Genomic DNA, 18,777 nt, shown 5'->3' on the forward strand with positions numbered 1-18,777 from the left:
TAACAAAATTAAATAAACAAATTCAGTATATTTAGTACGCAAACTGCAAAAAGCGTTATATATGCTGATAATTTACAGCACAAAGATACTCTGGAATAATTTAATTATCTTCTGATTTTCTTGTTCAGCAATTATGACATTAAAAGTTGTTTTTCATTGTCATGTGAATCAGACGATTCCCCTGTATATTGTGTTATTATGCTTTCTTTAGCATACTACTAAATATGTCGTATGTTCTACCAAGGTGCACGTTTGGGCCTGAAATAATGCACGGAAGGGCAGCAGAGGTCTTCCTCCCCCAGTAAATCTGAAACTTCGCTATATTACCTATACTGTGTCGTGGTGCAAATACAAATATACAAATACAAGACATTTATATAGCGCAAAAATGTATTAGATATTCGATTGCGCTGTACAGTATTAAGACTATATACACATAATAATTATGCTTGATCAAGACACTCCCAAACCCAGTCTCGATGGCACAGCCAATCTACAATTCTAGTTGAAAAACAGTCCAAACAAGAATGTTTTAAGTTTGGCCTTAAACTGATTTTCATTGGTAATGTCCTTCAGATAGTCTGGCAATGAATTCAACCATTTAGGTCCCACAATAGCCAAAGATCTATCAGCAAGTTTTGAATTTGTTGATGGTATATCAAACCGAATGTTGCTAGATGATGAGGATCTCAGTCTTTTCCTGTACTGACTCTGGCATTTAGTGAACAATTCACGAAGATACAATGGAGCGGTGCCATTTGCAACACGAAACACAGTCACAATAACTTTGTACGTGATTCTTGCACGAATTGGAAGCCAGTGGAGTGATTTAAGAATTTCAGCACTGGATTGATAGTAAGCAGCTCCAGTGACAATTCTAGCAGCATAATTCTGCACACGTTGTAATTTATCAAGTTGATAGGCTGGAATATCCCCGAATAATCCATTGCAAAAGTCTAAATGTGAATGAATCAAACCGTGAACAAGGATTTCTGCAGATTTCTGAGTGAGATGTTTTCTGATTGCTTTCAAATTTCTTAACTGTATGTGTGCAATCTGACACTTCTTTTAAATATGGATGTCAAAACTTAAAGTGCTGGTCATCTGTACTCCAAGGTCTCTCACACTATCAACATAGTTGACTTCGACCCCACCAACATTGACACTGGAAATGTTCAATTTCTTCAGCTGATGTCTTGTACCATAAATGATGATTTCTGTTTTGCTATTGTTCAATTTTAACTTAAATCTGGTCATCCATGACACAATATCATTAAGACAGTCAGTGAGTGTTTGGCGGACGATTTCTTCGCTGTGATGGTCACCAGCTCTAATTTTAAATGCTACTTTATGATCGTCTGCATATCCATACAATTCCGCCGGATATTTCTGGACTATTTTGTTAAGGGCAGCTATATAGAGAGTAAATATCACCGGTCCAGCACAAGAACCCTTGGGAACCCCGAACCTCAGTGGTTCAGTATCCGATGATGACTGTTCAATGACAACTTTCATATCTCTGTTGGTTAAATAAGATTCGATCCACTTTAATGGAATACCCTGTATGGCAAAGTCTTTGCGTAGGATTTCAAGTAATATTGGTATATCGATAGTATCGAAGGCGGCGCTTAACTCAATCATTAGAACTATTGTCACATGGCGGCTATCAGCTGTTTCTAGCAGATCACTGTACATTTTCATCATAGCAGACTCAACACTGTGAAATTTACGGTATGCACTTTGGTAAGATGGTAACAAATTGTTGGACTCAATGTGGCTTGAAATTTGGTTCATTGCAGCTTTTTCAAGAATTTTCGACAAGAATGACAGGTTTGACACAGGCCGATAGTTTTTTCAATTCTAAGGGAAGGCCTTTCTTTTTCAAAAGGGGCGTGATAACAGCGCTTCTTCCACGTCTTTGAAAAACACCAGAAGACAATGACCGATTCACGATTTCTGTCACAACAGGTGCAAGCAAATGAAGATTTTCTTTCAGCTTTGGTGTTGGCATAACGTCCAACTCACATGTTGTTGACTTTGATTCACTCACAAGTTTTATTATGTCTTTTTCATTTTGTGGTATAAATTTGTTCATGATATTTTCACTTGATTGGACATAAGATGCCATAATACTATCAATCACTGAAGATAATGTTTCTGTGTTTATGTTATCTAGATCATCACGAAGTCTAAGGATTTTGTCACTAAAATAACGCAAGAAATCGTTTGCAAGTGCTGCCTCACTGGTGTGAGGTGGAAGTGGGTTATCCTTCGAACGTCCAAGCAAGTCTGAAGTCACGCTATATAACTTCTTCACATTCCCTTCAGCCTCTCCGATTCTACTTTGATAGAACCTATCCTTTGCTGATGCTATTGCCGCAGTATAGGAGTTTCTTACATTATTGTACACTATTTTTGTGAGATCTGACCTGTCCTTTAAGTATATTTTCTCAATTGATCTTTTGTACTGTTTTAATTGCTTGAGTTCCATGGAAGTTTGGGTCTAACAGTAATTGATCTTTCTTTCAATGGAGCATGTTTACAAATTCTATCAGATGCAGTCTTTGTGAAATCAGACACAAATTCATTCACGGTAGATGATTTCTCTGCCAAACTGTTTAACTCTTCAAGATCGGCTTCTAACAAGTTCTTCGACACACATTTCCAGTTACGTGATATGATGTTTTTGTAACCAAAGGGGGGCAGAATTGTTGAATATTACAACTGACAAAACAGTGATCAGAGATGTAATAGTCAGACTGAAGATTGGTTATACTAGCAAGTTTTTCTTCCTTTTTTGTGATGATCAGGTCAATAATATGCCCACTAGAATGAGTTGGAGTATTCACATGCTGAACAAGTCCATATGATTTCAAACATTGTTGGAATTGCTTGGTGTAGCAGTCTGATTGCATGTCCATATGAATATTGAAGTCCCCAAGAATTACCATGGACCTTGATTGAGATGAAACTTGTTCTAAATATTCAGTGAATTCAGTCATGAATGTAGCTTGAGTGACCGTGTGTTTTGCATAATATGGCGGTCTATAAATGCCAACGATTCTAAGTATGAATGTTTGGATACATATTTGCCATTCAGCACATTCAAATGATTGATACGATTTGCTGGGTAGGCTTGACACTTTCAGGTTATCTCTGTATAGAAGGCCTATTCCTCCACCACTATGATCAGGCCTGGGTACATTTTCAAAGCAGAACCCTTCCTGAGCCAGTTCACCCCTAACAACATCATCACCATCAGTCTGTAGCCAAGTTTCCGTTATTAAACAAAAGTCAATATTCTCTTCAAGGATATGCTGGAGAAGATCTGCTGATTTATTCCGTATAGATCTTGTATTAACTGTGGCAAGTTTCATTTTTCTCTGCCTATGGACATTTTGTATGTATGTGTGATCAAGTTTAATTTGAACTAAGTTTGCCAAACAAACTGCTAAATGGAGTACAATGTTTTATATAGATATTTTGGTATCCGAGTATTAAAATGAGACTAATTGGGTAAGATATGCTGTATGGAGTACTATATGCATTTGATATAGATATTTTGTAGTCTGAAACTGAAAACGACGCTATATGTATTATGATATGCATTTAATATGGATATTTTGATATATTTGGATATATATGAAAATGGAAACGAGGATAGATTGATTAGATTGTTGTGTAAAAAATGTTAATACTTTTACAAAACCATACCTTCTGAACATGGTCGATATACAAATACACTTTTATTTCATTTCTACCACACTGAATCAAATCTTTATACTATCATAATATAATTTCCAAGCCACTATATTTGAATCAGATAAAATATTTTTTTATAACAAATGCAAAGAAATTTAAGTAGAAATACACTTAAATCAAATATAAAATGCTCAACAGGTTATATTTTAAACTGTTCAAATCTCCAAATATTTATGAATATAAACAGTGCGATTGTCTATTGTAACGCCAGATGTAACCTTGTCTCTCGTGTCTTATCAACATCATTTACCTTTCGCATCTATATATTTATACATTATTCTTACACTATACGAACGAACAGACAAACAACTTTTAATTGTTTTGGTCTAATGAAGGAATATATATTATATCTATATAAGGTCTCGGCCCAATTTTCGTACTCTTTGTTCTATAGTCAATCAGTCACTTTTGAGGCATAATTCTTGATTCCACTGTTCTTGATGAATAATATACAGTTTTCAGCTTTAAAGATCAACACTATCTAAGTCAAATGATGCCCGAAATATAATATGTTAGCAATCTTTTTTTTCAGAAATCATCATTCTGCTGAAATTCTTTTTAAACTCGCCAATTAAAAAAACTCCTGACTATTGGTAGGTAGTACATCTTTCATCCTTAAGCCAACCAATGAGGTCCTAGAGATACAAAAAAACAACTTTTAAAGTCACAATAAAACACACACAAAAATGCACAGATGCAATAACTACACTTTAATGTATTAAAGCTGTTTAATAATGATATCCGGATAGAAGTGGTCAAGGAAGTGTAACAGGAAATTTCATCATCAAATTGTTGATCGGACATAAGACTGTAAAATCGATAAAGTTCGTGATGCTAATTTTAGATAAACAATGTTTTCGGTTATCAATAAAACATTACTTATTAATAATTACTATTTTTTACTGTAAACTTTACTGTACTGCTATGCTTGTGGTGAACTATTTTGACATAGAAACCGTGATTTAAAATGATAATATTTTCTTAAACAATCCGTTAGATTATTCATCAAATGACACATTTATTTTATTAACGTACAATGTATATGCATTGTTCGAGTTTACTGAAGTTAAACTCTTTAAGTGTAGCATTATTGAAAAAGCTACATTTATCGGACAGAAGTTTCATTTTCACACGACAAACCAAAGAATTTTTATGAAGAGTTATACAGAATTTTAAACACATCTAGTTGATCGGACCTGGAAAGATTTTCAATACTTGTATCTTCAGTGTGATGCAAATAGCTCTAATATCTTACATGTACTTTCTGAATAAGAATGTTAACTGATTCTTGGATTTAAAGTTTGAATCAAAACTACATTTTGTGTACTTTTAGAGAATGTTCAAAATCTCAAACGAATTTCCTCTTATCTGATCATCCGAACTACACAAATACTTTTATTACTCATTGACTATTGTCATCTTGAATTCTACTGGTTCTTGAGTTTCTACATGTATATTTGTTTGTTCTTGAACAAAAGCCAATCATATTTGAACACAAGGATTTGATCAACACATTAGATTAATAATTGGGGTAACATTATTTTCCTCAACATTATATCACTTATTAACATTACATATAGTGCTGGATATATACATACATTTTCTGAAGTTTGAAATAGAGAAGAAAGTAATCCCTAAAAAGCATCCTAAAAGACATATTTGAAATTATTGAAGGCTTAGTTGGGCATGTTTATGGACGGCACTGGTAGGTATATGAAATGGAATTACTGAAATTGGCAATATATATATATGTGTGATCATATGGCGATTATCATGAAATATTCAATGTGTCTGCGTTCTTAAAGCTGCATATGGTTCACAAATAAAACAACTCATCCGACTTCTGCCAAAAGTGTGTTAACGTTAACATTGTAATGTTTTACTTCCGGTATCTTAATTTTTTATTTTGAAATCCCTTAGACTTTGAATGTACTGTTCCAAATTTAAGACTGGATAAAATCAATTAAACAATTCAATAGGTCATAAAACCACAAAAATGGTAATCTTCGAGAAAAGAATAAAGAAGAACAAAGTTTAAGGCCAATCATCTGATACAAGTCTACTTAAAGGATCGGGTAGATCTGTGTCGTTGATTTGAATTAGTTCCAATGCAAATGAAATGTTGTTTTATTTGTTTGGTATGCACTGTCTGATGTATATAAGAAGAGAGACACTCTAAATAGTGATGATCTACAGCAAAGTAGAAAATATGATAATTTGCCCATAACTTTAATAATTTAAAACTTTAGCTGGAGTGTCTTGGCTGCTAAAATTTCAGAAGACAATAACATTAATGTTGATCTGTAAATGTAAATAAATGACAATGAATTTTATACCAAATTTAGTTCTCTGGATGTGTTGGTGTATATTTAACATTTGTTCAGCGGGATTGTCGAATGTGTCATGGCCTTCATCTGAGAAAAAAATCAATAGCATGATTTTGATAGGCGATGGACAGAAGTTGATAGTAAGTGGATTAAACCATTTGTATAGTTTAAATACAACAAACTTGCAGCTTATAAATGATGTTGTAATTGGACCAGTGAATAACATTGATAACAATGTGAGACTAGTCATATACAACAAAACAGAACCTAACAATGACGCTTATATAACAACATGCGATAACTTGAATTCATATTGTGAAATCAGACGATTAAGTGATATTTCGGATGTCGTAAATCGACTAGAGCCACCTATCAAGTCAGACGGAGTACAAGCTTTTATGACATCATATAAGAAGCCAAATGGACGAGAAACTTTCTTATTTGTCGCCTGTCCACATGCCGAAGTCCAGGATAACAGATGCTCAAGTCCAGGAATTAATTTGTTTTTAAATAGCGTACCCAACAATCAAGACACATGGCGTACGTTCATATCGTTCGCTGATACACCAATTCTGACCGAAAAATACATTGATGCTTTCATCGTAGACAAATATAGATTATTTTTCAGTTGGCAACTTAATAAATCTTCACTGAAAAGAAAAAGCAGAATAGCTCAAGTGTGTCAGTTCTTCAAATATCACACCTACACCACGCCATTTACGTATGCTGATATGCCAATAGAATGTGGAGATTTAAAGGTAATACAAGCAGTAAAGAAAATTGAATTTGAAACGGAGGTCGTTTTCATTGCGGTGTTTTCTGATGCAGTGAAATCGTCAGTATGTGTTTACACGATGAGTGAAACAAAACGAACGTAAGTGTTTTATTTTCATTAAAACTTATTAACTGTATCTTAAATAACTAATAACTTGCTGAATTTCTTTAATTTACTTGTCCAGTTTCTTAAAGTTATTGTTCTTTATATAAAAATCAATACTTTCAATTACATCGATATTTCAGAGCCTTATTTGATTTCATAAATTTTAAGCTAAGTCGACGTTATACATGGCAAGAAAAACATTTTGGTGTAATTAGGGTACGGATAGTGATATTATTGTACAGTTTTACAAATAAGTGATTGTTATGTGTTTGTTTTGGGAGAAAGGGTAGAATCCATACATTAATTACATGTTATTGATAAAAATAATATGAAGGTGACAATATTTGCATAGAAATGTTCCTTAATCCTCGATATGAGCGGGCGGCGTGTGTATTATATTGCAGCTTAATCTGTTTTGTTATGGAATGTTTTATTCTGTTTTCTTATATAAACTTACATGTATAATTCACATTACGCAATAGAGATACTTCTTACCAAAATCGTAAAGTGTAACTTTACGATTATTAAACCAACATGATTTTTCAATTTCTAAAGTATACTTTATGCTCATATTTGTATCCATTGTAGGTTTGTAGAAAACATCAAAGATTGTTATAACGGTACACGTGTTCCTCAAAATGAAGATTATTTCAAGTTTCCAATAGAAAGCCGTCCATGTACAACACCGATTGTATGTATTTGTTTTCAATGAATGTCCATTTAACATAACAATAAATATATAGGCTCGCTTTCTTACCACAGTCAATGTTGCGAACAAAATATTTAACTAAGTGTTCAGACTTTGAAGTTATTTGTTCAATCATTTCTTGCAAAAGAGTGGTGTTTCTGTTAGCTTTACCCATGCATGAAATTTTATCTGACGTTTGATGGTGCCAGAGGAGTTGTGTGTTCCAAAAAGATTAATATTGGTTAGATGCCAAAGATAACGAAATAAAGCCGTTTTAAAACGAAGCTGTAAATTAATACGTTACTTTAAGAAAATAATAACGGACAAAATGACATAAATTTCTATGAAAATTTTATTTATTGAAATTAAACACTTAATTCTCGGTAGAATATGCAAAGAAAAATATTGATATTTATACCTTCAACTTAACACCATTTATGCTTCTAACACAACACTTAAACAAAACTATTAGACTAGTATAAAAATCCTAAATTTGAGCCATTGAATGTTTTAACAATTTTCGTTTGTTGCTATAGCTTTTAGGTAGACTGTTTTATTCTCTTCAGCAGAAAAGTATGTCTATTTCTTCTTTTCAGTGTAAGAATTTTTATTATTATTGTTTAATTCGGAGATAATACTTGTCGCTATATGTTCTCTACAGCATTAGTTTTTATTTCGCAATCTCTTCATCGTGAGTATTTCGCTATCATGTACTTGCGTTGATGATTTTCTTTTGTTACTTTTCTTTGTGAGTTTTATTCCATTGTTTTGCTTTTCAGATTGAGTGTGTTTCTTATACATTTGGTTTCTTTCAGCGTGTGTTGTTTTCTTTTATTTTTCTGCTGAGTGTTTTAGCCATTTTATTCTTCAGTGATAGGGTTTTTGCCTGTGTTTTTCTCTTCAGCGTTATTCTTTAATATTTCCTTCGGCGTGAGTTTGTTCTATTGTTCTTTTTAGCGTTAAATGTTTCCTTTTTTCTAATATTTCTTCAGTTTGAATTGTTTTTGTTATTATGTTTTTATAGCGTAATAATTTTCCACCCCAACTGCTTCTAACTGTTGTATCTTAGTGGTCTTTGACCATATTTTATTAGTGGACTTAAACCTATTTTAGTATTTTCACGAATATTCTCTGTGAACAAAATCGCATTCTTTGGTCATTTTTTCAGTGATACTGGTGTAGCAGCAGATCCTGACAAGATTAAGTCAATTATTAACTCCCACCTAAGAATCCTAGTGAAGTTAGATCTTTTCTTGGTATGACGCAGTATGTGGTTAAAAGTGATAATGGCCCGCCATTTCAAGGCCAAAATTTTGCAGATTTTGCAAGTTTGTGTGGTTTTAGGGACAGGCGTATTACACCTCTGTGGCCAGAAGCCAGTGGCGCTGTTAAACGCTTCATGGCAGTCATTAACAAATTTGTCCGTTCTATGGTTTCTGAGGGAAAGAACTGGAAAAATGAATTAGCAAGTTTCCTATTACATTACCGGGCTACTCCCAATAACTCAACCAAGGTCTCTCCTTTTGAGGCTATGACCGGAAGGAAAATGAATATTGGCATGCCTGAAGTAAACCGTCATGAAATCACTCCTGTCAGCACATCGGCAAAGATAATAAACAATGACCTTACAAGTAAATCTAAAATGAAAATATACGCTGATAAAAAAAGAAATGTCTGTGAATCAACCATCTCACCTGGTGACACAGTTCTTGTTAAACAGAAAAGGGAAAACAAATTGTCTCCTCCATATTCTCCTAAACCCTATGTAGTTACTGAAAAATATGGAAGTATGATAACTGCTGAATCTGGTAATAACAAGATAACCAGAAATTCATCCTTTTTCAAGCCGGTAAAAGTTGAAGTGAGTCCAATTGAGGAGGATAGCGACGTCGATGATGTCCAAAGTCAATCAGATCAACAGTCTGATCCTGTAGCAATTGGGCCTCCGCCAGCTACTCCACCAAATCCTGTCATTCACCCTTTTGTCCCGCGTAGAAACCCACCAAGACAGACAAAAATGCCTCCAAAATTCAAAGATTTTGTTTTAAAATAAATATATTCATATTGCTAATTTTGGCATTTAGATCAGTTTTGAATTTATATTACCTAGTCAAACATATCTTTACTAGTCATTTATGTTACTTGATGAAACACGGATTTTGAAATCATTAGTTGTTACAATTGTTTTTTCTCGCATCTAATAATAGAAGATTTGTTTAACTTTGTTTTCTTTTCTTAAAGTAAATTTTTAGTTGCTGGATTATTTTCTTTATATATACATTTTACTCTGTAATGTCAGTTATAAAGTAAATATGGATAATTCTAAATAGTAAAGACAATTTTCATTCAAGGTTGGGAGGAATGTTGTATCTTAGTGGTCTTTGACCATATTTTATTAGTGGACTTAAACCTATTTTAGTATGTAATTTTCACGATATGTTAATTCTTTTATGCACCGTAAAAACACATGTTTTACTAACTGTTCTAACAACAAAGAAATAATAGAATAAAGATACATCAAGATTCACGAGCTGTTTCTTTTGTGTATTATACAATCCATAGACATTATACTAACAGTTTTATTTTTATGTTACCTTGCATTGGCAATCCGTCTGTCGATAAGATGTCAAAATAAACCGAAAGCCGAATTCTACCTGTATCAATGGCTTTTAATTAAGACAATTTAGACAATTCATGCAATACAAAATTTATGGTATTGGCTTGTTACATATTTGATTTATACGTGTGGGCGGAGCCTCAGAGTATGAATCAGATTGCCGTGTGTTTTGCTGTTCTTTCTCTTATGAAGACAAAAATAAAAACACGTTCCCTGAAACCCAAGAAAAAAGGACCCTGTGGACGGGCATCTGAATATAATATTTCTATCGCCTATCACTTCGTCTGTCGTCACAATAAGTAAACTCCAGAAAATAACGAGCAAATCAATGAGTATGCTTTGTAGTGCGGGTAAATCATACCTGCATTCAATTTATTGCATTGTGCTTGTTTATGTATACGAAACGAAATGTTGATACATTTTCAACAGAAAGGAGTCCAAACTATGATACAAATCTAATTTAACCGTGCCAAGTTATTTACGTTTTTATCACGTATAGGCGCCATTTATGGTAAACCTATTCTGGCATGTTGGATATATCTTAAATTTCATTTATATATTGGTATCTGCCGTAATTATGTAGTAGGTAGGTAACCTTAATGATCTTCTTACTTTGGTTGCAGTTTTGGATCAATGGAGTCAGTGTCATGTCAGTTACTGGTGTAAAAATATTGTTTGCACTTTTGTCATTGCACTTTATTTATTATCTGTAACATAGTGTCATAAATGTTTGATGAAGACATAGGCTGGTCCTCTACTTATGGTTGGATTCAGGGTCATTCGGGTCAGGGTCAATCATTGCCAAAAATCGATATTTCACTTTTGCACGTACAACCTTTTTGTTGACAGATGCCCTTTATATTTAAAAAAGAAAGATAACTTTGTATTTTTCTGTCTTGAGTGGAGTACGGGAATTGATAATTGATTGAATGGATAAACTTTTTTTGAAAATGTGCCGCCGACATAAATCTGGGCCGGGGCTATTGTGTTCGTTTTCTGTCATTTTCTTCAATGTGAGCTTGTCTTCTACGTGCACAAGTTTTTTTCTATTGTTTCTCTTCAGCATGGACGTTTTCTATCAAGCATGACGTGGCTTTTTAACGCTTTTAATTATACAAAGTGAGGATTGTTCTATTATTTTGAACCACCATTAGAGCTTTGTCATTGCTTCTTAGAAAATTCATGAAAGTTTTTTGCTATTTTCAGCGTGGCGATGTTGACTCCTCTAAAACGGACGATTATTTCCTGTGCAACGAGGACCGATTACTAACCTATCAACAAGTCATCGGCACCCATGTTTTGTCCCAACAGCCGGCTGTTACGTATAACATATCAATAACAGCTGTCACAGTGTCTGTTGAAGATTCGAAGATCATTGCATTCCTTGGAACAACATCTGGCGACATTTTAAAGGTAATTTTTAGGCTGGTTATCTAGCTATTGCTATACCATTGCTAACTTATGTTTTAGATTATACAGTCTACTATTTTTGTCGATTCGACAGCAATCTGAAGGATCTTAGACCACTTATGTCAGCAAACGCATTTGCAGAAGTTCCAAAATACTAACTGTTACAGAAAATACTACGCAAACACGTTTAGGGCATTCCTTATAAAATTGTACTGATTAGGGGAAATAATCGCTGTAGGGAGTCTAACGGACATTTGATAGGCTGACTATCGCATAATAAGTTTTTGGAGTGACAATACTTGTTACATTCTCTAGTCTTTTCAAAACATTTACTTTTAACAAAATACTTTAACTGAATTCATACATGTCAATCATACATGTAATGCATTGTCTTGATATCGAGGGTTTTTACATATTTATTACTTTATATATACACTAGTAAGTTTGTGTGTTGTTAAGTAAAACGATTTGTACGAAATGCCTGAGAAAAGTGAATGAATGATGATCAAGATCTCTTATAAATATAGTAGAAAATATATAGAATTTTAGTACAAAACTATAACCGTTACATAAGCTTGAATATTCAAATAAAAATCTGATTAAAATTAAATATTATCATGACAAGGTCGTACAAACTATTTCTTGTAGAAACAACTCTCTCGGTATATTTTAGCTTTTTAGCTCACCTGAGCTAGCACAGGGTGAGCTTTTAGGATCGTTGAAAGTCCCTCGTCCGACATGATTTTTTCGTTAAGACTCTAGTGGTCACAGTTTGTCCTCAATTGTCATTAAACTTTGTCAGGAATCTTGTCTAGGTAAATGCTCGAATGAGTTCTAACATGGGTCATCTCTATTGAAAAACTAGGTCAAAGAAAAATCTTGTTAACTCTCTGGTGGCTACTGTTTTGTTCCTATATCCTGAAAAAGTGATCTGAAAGTTTGTTTTGATGATTTCTAGGTCAATTCAGAATATGGGGTCAAAAACTAGGTAACAACGACCAAATATGAAAAAACCTTGTTAGCACTCCAGTGGTCACATTTTTGTAATCTAACTTGGTCAGGATGCTTGTCTTGGTAATTGCTCGGAGGAGTTCGAACATAGGTCATCTCTGATGAAAAACTAGGTTACAGTAGCTAAAATTAGAAAAAAAATGTTAACTCTCTAGTGGCTACTTTTGTAATCCAAATATCATGGAAACTGGTTGGCAATTTTGTTTTGATTATTTCTAGGTCAAGTTTAAATATGGGTCACCTGGGGTCAAAACCTAGGTCCCAAATATGGAAAAACCTTGTTAACACTTTAGAGATAACATTTTGGAATCAATTGTCATCAAACTTGGTCTGGATAATTGTCTTAGGAACTGCTGAGATTGATCGGGCAGGTGAGCGATCTACGGCCATATCGGTCCTCTTGTTTAATTGAAGGCTAATCAAACGAAATATTCGATGATTTTTTTAACGGAATATTTCTAAAAGAATTCATGTTATAATTACAATATTTTCCCGCATTTATTTACATCTTTAAACAACTGATAAATTACATAATTATCTACATTACTTGTAGTGTTGTAAGAAACATTAAGTCACAGATAGCTAGCTAGCCAATCTGTACTCTTTACTTTGAGTGGATTCTATATCAGGTCATATTTGTTAGCATTTTGCAAAACTGTATGCAAGTCAGTGAATTAATGTACTGACAGTGTCAATAGTTGATATGTTCTTTGATGTCAATAAACAATTGTATACTTTTTTTTTTCTTCAGAAAAACACATCAGGAAAATAAACCGTTTAAATATTATTATACTTTTTATGATTATTCACTTGATTTATGATAATCGTGACACGTTTCATATAATAATGTGCATTAAATTATACTTGTCGTAAATGATATTATTTGTTATTGATGAATATTTTTTGAAATATATTTTTGATGCTATATGGTCATTACTTCCTGTCATTTTTATGTATATTATTAGATTTTATATACATCTTTTTAAAAATGCAAATAAATTGTATGCTTAATTGTTGTTTTTTACATTTTACGTAGGCAGTTGTCTTCCCAAAAAATTCTACAAGTTTTATACATCAACCTAGAATCCTAAACATTGGGGATACTATTAAAAAGGACATGTTTACATCAAGCGATGAAAAACACATCTTCGTTCTGAGTGAGAGAAAGGTAAACCGTATCAACATTCTAGTTTTTTCCGCAGATTTTATTTTTCGATCATACTTTATATTATGGAAAACAAATCACTATAAAAATGCACGGGAAGTTATTGCACATCCCGATTAAAATTATAAATAAATTGCTTTGCGATCCCTTCAACATGACTGTAATATCCGTTACTTATCAAAAGGAAACACATGAAGGAAACTATATGTGAATCTAATTAGGATAACAACACTTGAAACTGTATTTCTCTTGATATTGCGTAGAGCATTTGTTTCGAAAACATCTATCTGTAAAGTGTATTTATGTTTATGTTCATGGAATAAGAATATACAACCAGTGTACAGTCGTTGATTCTTCAATAATCAATAACCTTCCTTCATTCTCTGACTCATGCCCACCACATCCCATTTAAATTGTACTCTTACAATCGTCATAAGATTATCAAAAAGTACACATTTTGGTTACCAGAACCTTAAGCTGTCATTTAATTATATATTTTTTATAAACTAGTTACTATGTGAGTTAGAGGTCCACTTGATTGTTGTGTTAGTATGAAGCCTGAATTGCACGAGTAAGCAACTGATAAGTGTTACACTTTGCATACTAAAGTATCTGTATATATTCATGTTTAATACATAACACCTTAACATATTAAATTCATTTTGACTGATATGTTAGTGCCTACCAATGTTATAAGTTTATATTCTATCATAATGTATCTCTGTAACCATGATAAAGTACAAAAGAAACATCATCACTACGGTAACCACAAACACCACAAACAACAACAAAAACAGCAACAACATAACAAAATTAAAAGCCAAAAAATTAATTAAATAATATTTGCACCATTTAAAGGAAAAAGAAAATAATTAAGGATAGTTTTTCATCTAGTATTAAATATCTAAATATCCTGCCAGTGTGGGGTGTGTTTCCTCACCTCGCATTTTCGTGTGTCAGGGATGAAATTAACCATTTCAAAAACCCTGCATACTTTCTCTTCTACTGCGTCACTGTATAGGTCCTGTGACAAACTATATCATCAATATTGTTGTCAAAGTGATATTCTGGTGTAAGTTATAGAATGACGTAAGACTATAAACACATTGTTGAATAATCATAACTTGTCACCTGCAAGATCCTCCTCGAAAGAATATTAATGATACACACACACATAAAAGTGTTAAATAATGTTAAAAGATTCTTTAACCTTTGCTATAATCATAGATTTACAAAGATGATTAAAGGTTACATGTGTGCATAATTTTCAAAACTATTTTCAAATTCCAATAATGTATAAAACTATTTGATTTTTTAAAAATAATTTTCAATTCTTTATTGACAAGATAGATATATTGACCACAAAACAATCTTCCAAGAGTGTGTAATCGTATTTATTGAGGGGGCATTTAAACACATTAACAAAGTATCGCTACATGAAGCTGGCATCAATAAAAAAGATAGATAAATGGAATCCTAAAGAACATCTCAATGGCGAAAATAAAAAATGTTAAAGATTCACTGTAGTGAAGCCTGTCCATGGACTGTACTGAAAAGTGCATGCAAAGAACCAAAACACCTGCTTTTTTAGCAAAATTCAACATCTCAAATGAAATTGTTAAATCAAGCCAACCAAGCCTACACCTTTTTTAGCTTTGGTGTTTTAATTTTATTTTTATAGTGTTTCTTTCTTTTTTTTCCTTGAAAAAATAATTAACATGGTCTTGATAGTGGTCTTGTGTTGTGGGATTCGTTCATTGATTTCCGCTTTTCCGTGTTGATCTTGTTTTTCATATTTTATTAAATAAGCAATATTATCAACAATTCAGGTTTTCAAAGTTCCTGTGGAGTCGTGTTCTGGATTTCTTACCTGCAATGAGTGTTTAGGTAGTAATGACCCATACTGTGGATGGTGTTTCTTAGAAGAAAGGTAAAAACTATGTGTGTGATTCATTCAAATGTTCAAAATTACTTTTTATTATTAAGCTAATATAATTCTGTAAAACATATTTTCTTTTCACATTTAAAAAAATGTAGGTGATTGTTTTATTCTCTGAATTTTCAAGTAATACGATGAAAGAAAAGAAAATTACAATATTTAAGATACATGTATTAAAACGATTTGAAACGATCTGTTTCTGTATTTGGTAAAAAATAATGAAAATGTCATAGGGGTTATATTCATTTTCATATATATCTAGATGCAGTACAAAAGATGCTTGCCCAGCAAACAGAGAGTGGACATCAGCTTCAAGTGGTGATACATGTCCACATGTAAAAGATGTTTCTCCTACAGTAATGTCTGACTGCTCAATTTTACTTTACTGTAACATTTTTTCTTTTATTTTTTAAGCAATAAAAAATTGAAAAATTAACTAGTCACGTAACTAGTTGACCACATAAGTAACTAGTTAATTAAGAGGTTAACATGTTATGTAACTACTTAGCATATCAATTAACTAGTTAGTTATATGGTTATCTGGTGGCAGAAATATGCCACCATAGACGTTATATGTACAGTTACTTAAATTTGAATAATGTTTTATCTTAATTAATATAGGTCTTATCTGTTCAATGATGTGAAATAAGTTTATCAAAAAATGATTTTATAGGTTAAGAATCTGTTGCTATTCGGTCTAAAATTTAGTGATTTTAAGTAAGAGAACATTACTAGTATATTCGCTATAAAGCAATTGTACCAGAAATTCTTTAAGTCTTTTAAAACAAGCTTATTTTAGTTGTATTATGCATATGAATATTGAATGAGAAGGGAGGTAACTCTGTAAGGTATGCTATAAATTCTTTCAGAGTTGCCTCCCCTCTGTTATGCTACTTTTTACAGTCTCTTGTAATTCTGATAAGAATGACCGTACACAAACAACTTTTATTTTGTAAAATTATGTAATTGAATTGTTTTTATGTTGTAATGTATGGATGAAAATATATCTTTTATAATTGAATGATTTTTGGAAATGTGCTATGGTGTGAAAGTAAGTATTAACGTAAGGACTACGGTAATCAATGAAGGACATGACAGTTAAACATAACTTTATAAACAAATACAAACACGAAAAAAAACAGCAACAGTCGATATATAGGCAATGCAAACTTGACGTACCATGTAAAACATTTCTTTTGTTTTACCGTTTTAGTTTCACGGTGCATTAGACCTGTCGTTCACAAAAAATGTTATCATTTCATAAAAAAGATCAAATTTGTATGAAAACATCCATAATGCGGAAATATACCGTTAAACGTTTAAATTTGGACTGCTACTTATAAATGTTTATTGATTTTCTTTTGATGTTCTTTTGTATGACCCAAAGGCGGAGATTCTCCTGCAAATAGAAATTGTACTTCCGATTTTGCAACAATTAGGTTAAAGAATGTTAGGATTATGACATTTTGGTTGTCTAGATACCAAAATAATAATTGGAGTCGATATGAAACACATTTTATTGACGGAAAGTAGCTATTTCGTTTTTATGAAATTTATTATATCCCCGCACAACAAAGTTGTAAGGGGGGTATACTGGAATCAGCTTGTCCGTCCGGCTGTCCGGCCGTCGGGCGTCCGTCGGTTTTTTCTTGTCCGCCCAATAACTTAAGAATTCCTTTGACCTACAGTCTTTATATTTGGAAAGGAGGTTAGTCATGATTAGTAGATGACCCCTATTGATTTTGAGGTCACCAGGTCAAAGTTCAAGGTCACAGGGGCCTTGACTTCAAAAAGCTTGTCCGCCCAATAACTTAAGAATCCTTTGACTCACAGTCTTCATATTTGGCATGGAGGTTAGTCACAATTAGTAGATGACCCCTATGGATTATGAGGTCACCAGGTCAAAGGTCAAGGTCACAGGGGCATTGACTTAAAAAAGCTTGTCCGCCCAATAACTTAAGAATCCTTTGACCTACAGTCTTTATATTTGGCATGGAGGTTAGTCACAATTAGTAGATGATCCCTATGGATTTTGAGGTTACCAGGTCAAAGGTCAAGGTCAAAGGGGCCTTGACTTAAAAAAGCTTGTCCGCCCAATAACTTAAGAATCCTTTGACCCACAGTCTTCATATTTAGCATGGAGGTTTATCATGACCATTAGGTGACCCCTATTAATTTTGAAGTCACTTGGTCAAAAGTCACAGGGGTCTTGACTAAAAAAAGCTTGTCTGCTCAATTGCTTAAGAAGGCTTTGGTCAACAGTCTTCATATTTGGTATTGAGGTTGTTTATGACTAGTAGATGACCCCTTTTGATTTTAAGGCGACTGTGTCAAAGGTCAAGGTCATAGGGATTTTACTAAAATAAGCTTGTCTGCTCAAATACTTAAGAATACATGTCTGCAGTGTATTGATTTTGACATTTTCACATTTGAAGCATGTAGAATACATAACTTAGCAATGCACTGGCTTAGTAACCTCAGATTTTGCAGGGAGGTTGTCTATGGGCTCTCAATGGTCACTGTTGATTCTGACATAGTGGTATGCGGGGGTATTCACGCCATGACAGTGGCAGTTCTAGTTTAATGCAGCTTTAACTTTCATCAATTCAACAAAAGAGCAATGTAGTCAATATGTATTAAACAGTACATTAAACGAGAATCAAAATATGAACAGTACATCAAACGAGAATCAAAATATGAGCCCAGCATGGATCCAGACCAGCCTTACAAACCCAATAACAAGTAGAGAAACTAATAGCGAACAGTATGGATCCTGATCAGACTGCGCGGATGCGCAGGCTGGTCTGGATCCATGCTTGTCGCAAACGCATTACGTTGGTTTTGTCATGACACGGCTCATATTTTAATTGGTTTTAATTGATTATGAATATTACTTATTTATCTTTAATAGTGAATATAAATGAAATCACTGCTCAATAAGAGTTAAATATAGGGAAAATAAATTAAGAACTGAAACC

General features: G+C 33.1%; 1 protein-coding gene across 1 annotated transcript; it reads left to right on the plus strand.

Annotated features, from left to right (window-relative positions):
* The first annotated feature begins 5,990 nt into the window (after positions 1 to 5,990).
* LOC132757117 (plexin-B2-like) lies at positions 5,991 to 18,422 on the plus strand. Its single transcript, XM_060748305.1, has 6 exons — positions 5,991 to 6,963; positions 7,558 to 7,660; positions 11,481 to 11,687; positions 13,732 to 13,863; positions 15,690 to 15,790; positions 16,062 to 18,422. The coding sequence occupies exons 1-6, from the start codon at positions 6,080 to 6,082 to the stop codon at positions 16,210 to 16,212; spliced, it is 1,578 nt and encodes a 525-aa protein (XP_060604288.1). The 5' UTR covers positions 5,991 to 6,079; the 3' UTR covers positions 16,213 to 18,422.
* The last annotated feature ends 355 nt before the right edge of the window (positions 18,423 to 18,777 follow it).

The sequence above is a fragment of the Ruditapes philippinarum genome, unplaced genomic scaffold (assembly GCF_026571515.1).
Source record: "Ruditapes philippinarum isolate M1 unplaced genomic scaffold, ASM2657151v2 ctg207_1_1_1_1, whole genome shotgun sequence".
In the NCBI taxonomy this organism is placed as follows: domain Eukaryota; kingdom Metazoa; phylum Mollusca; class Bivalvia; order Venerida; family Veneridae; genus Ruditapes; species Ruditapes philippinarum.

Coding starts and splice junctions, on each gene's coding strand:
- LOC132757117 (XM_060748305.1), top strand. CDS start 6,080: ATGACAATGAATTTTATACCAAATTTAGTTCTCTGGATGTGTTGGTGT. Junction 6,964..7,557: donor ATGAGTGAAACAAAACGAAC/GTAAGTGTTTTA, acceptor TATCCATTGTAG/GTTTGTAGAAAACATCAAAG. Junction 7,661..11,480: donor GTCCATGTACAACACCGATT/GTATGTATTTGT, acceptor TGCTATTTTCAG/CGTGGCGATGTTGACTCCTC.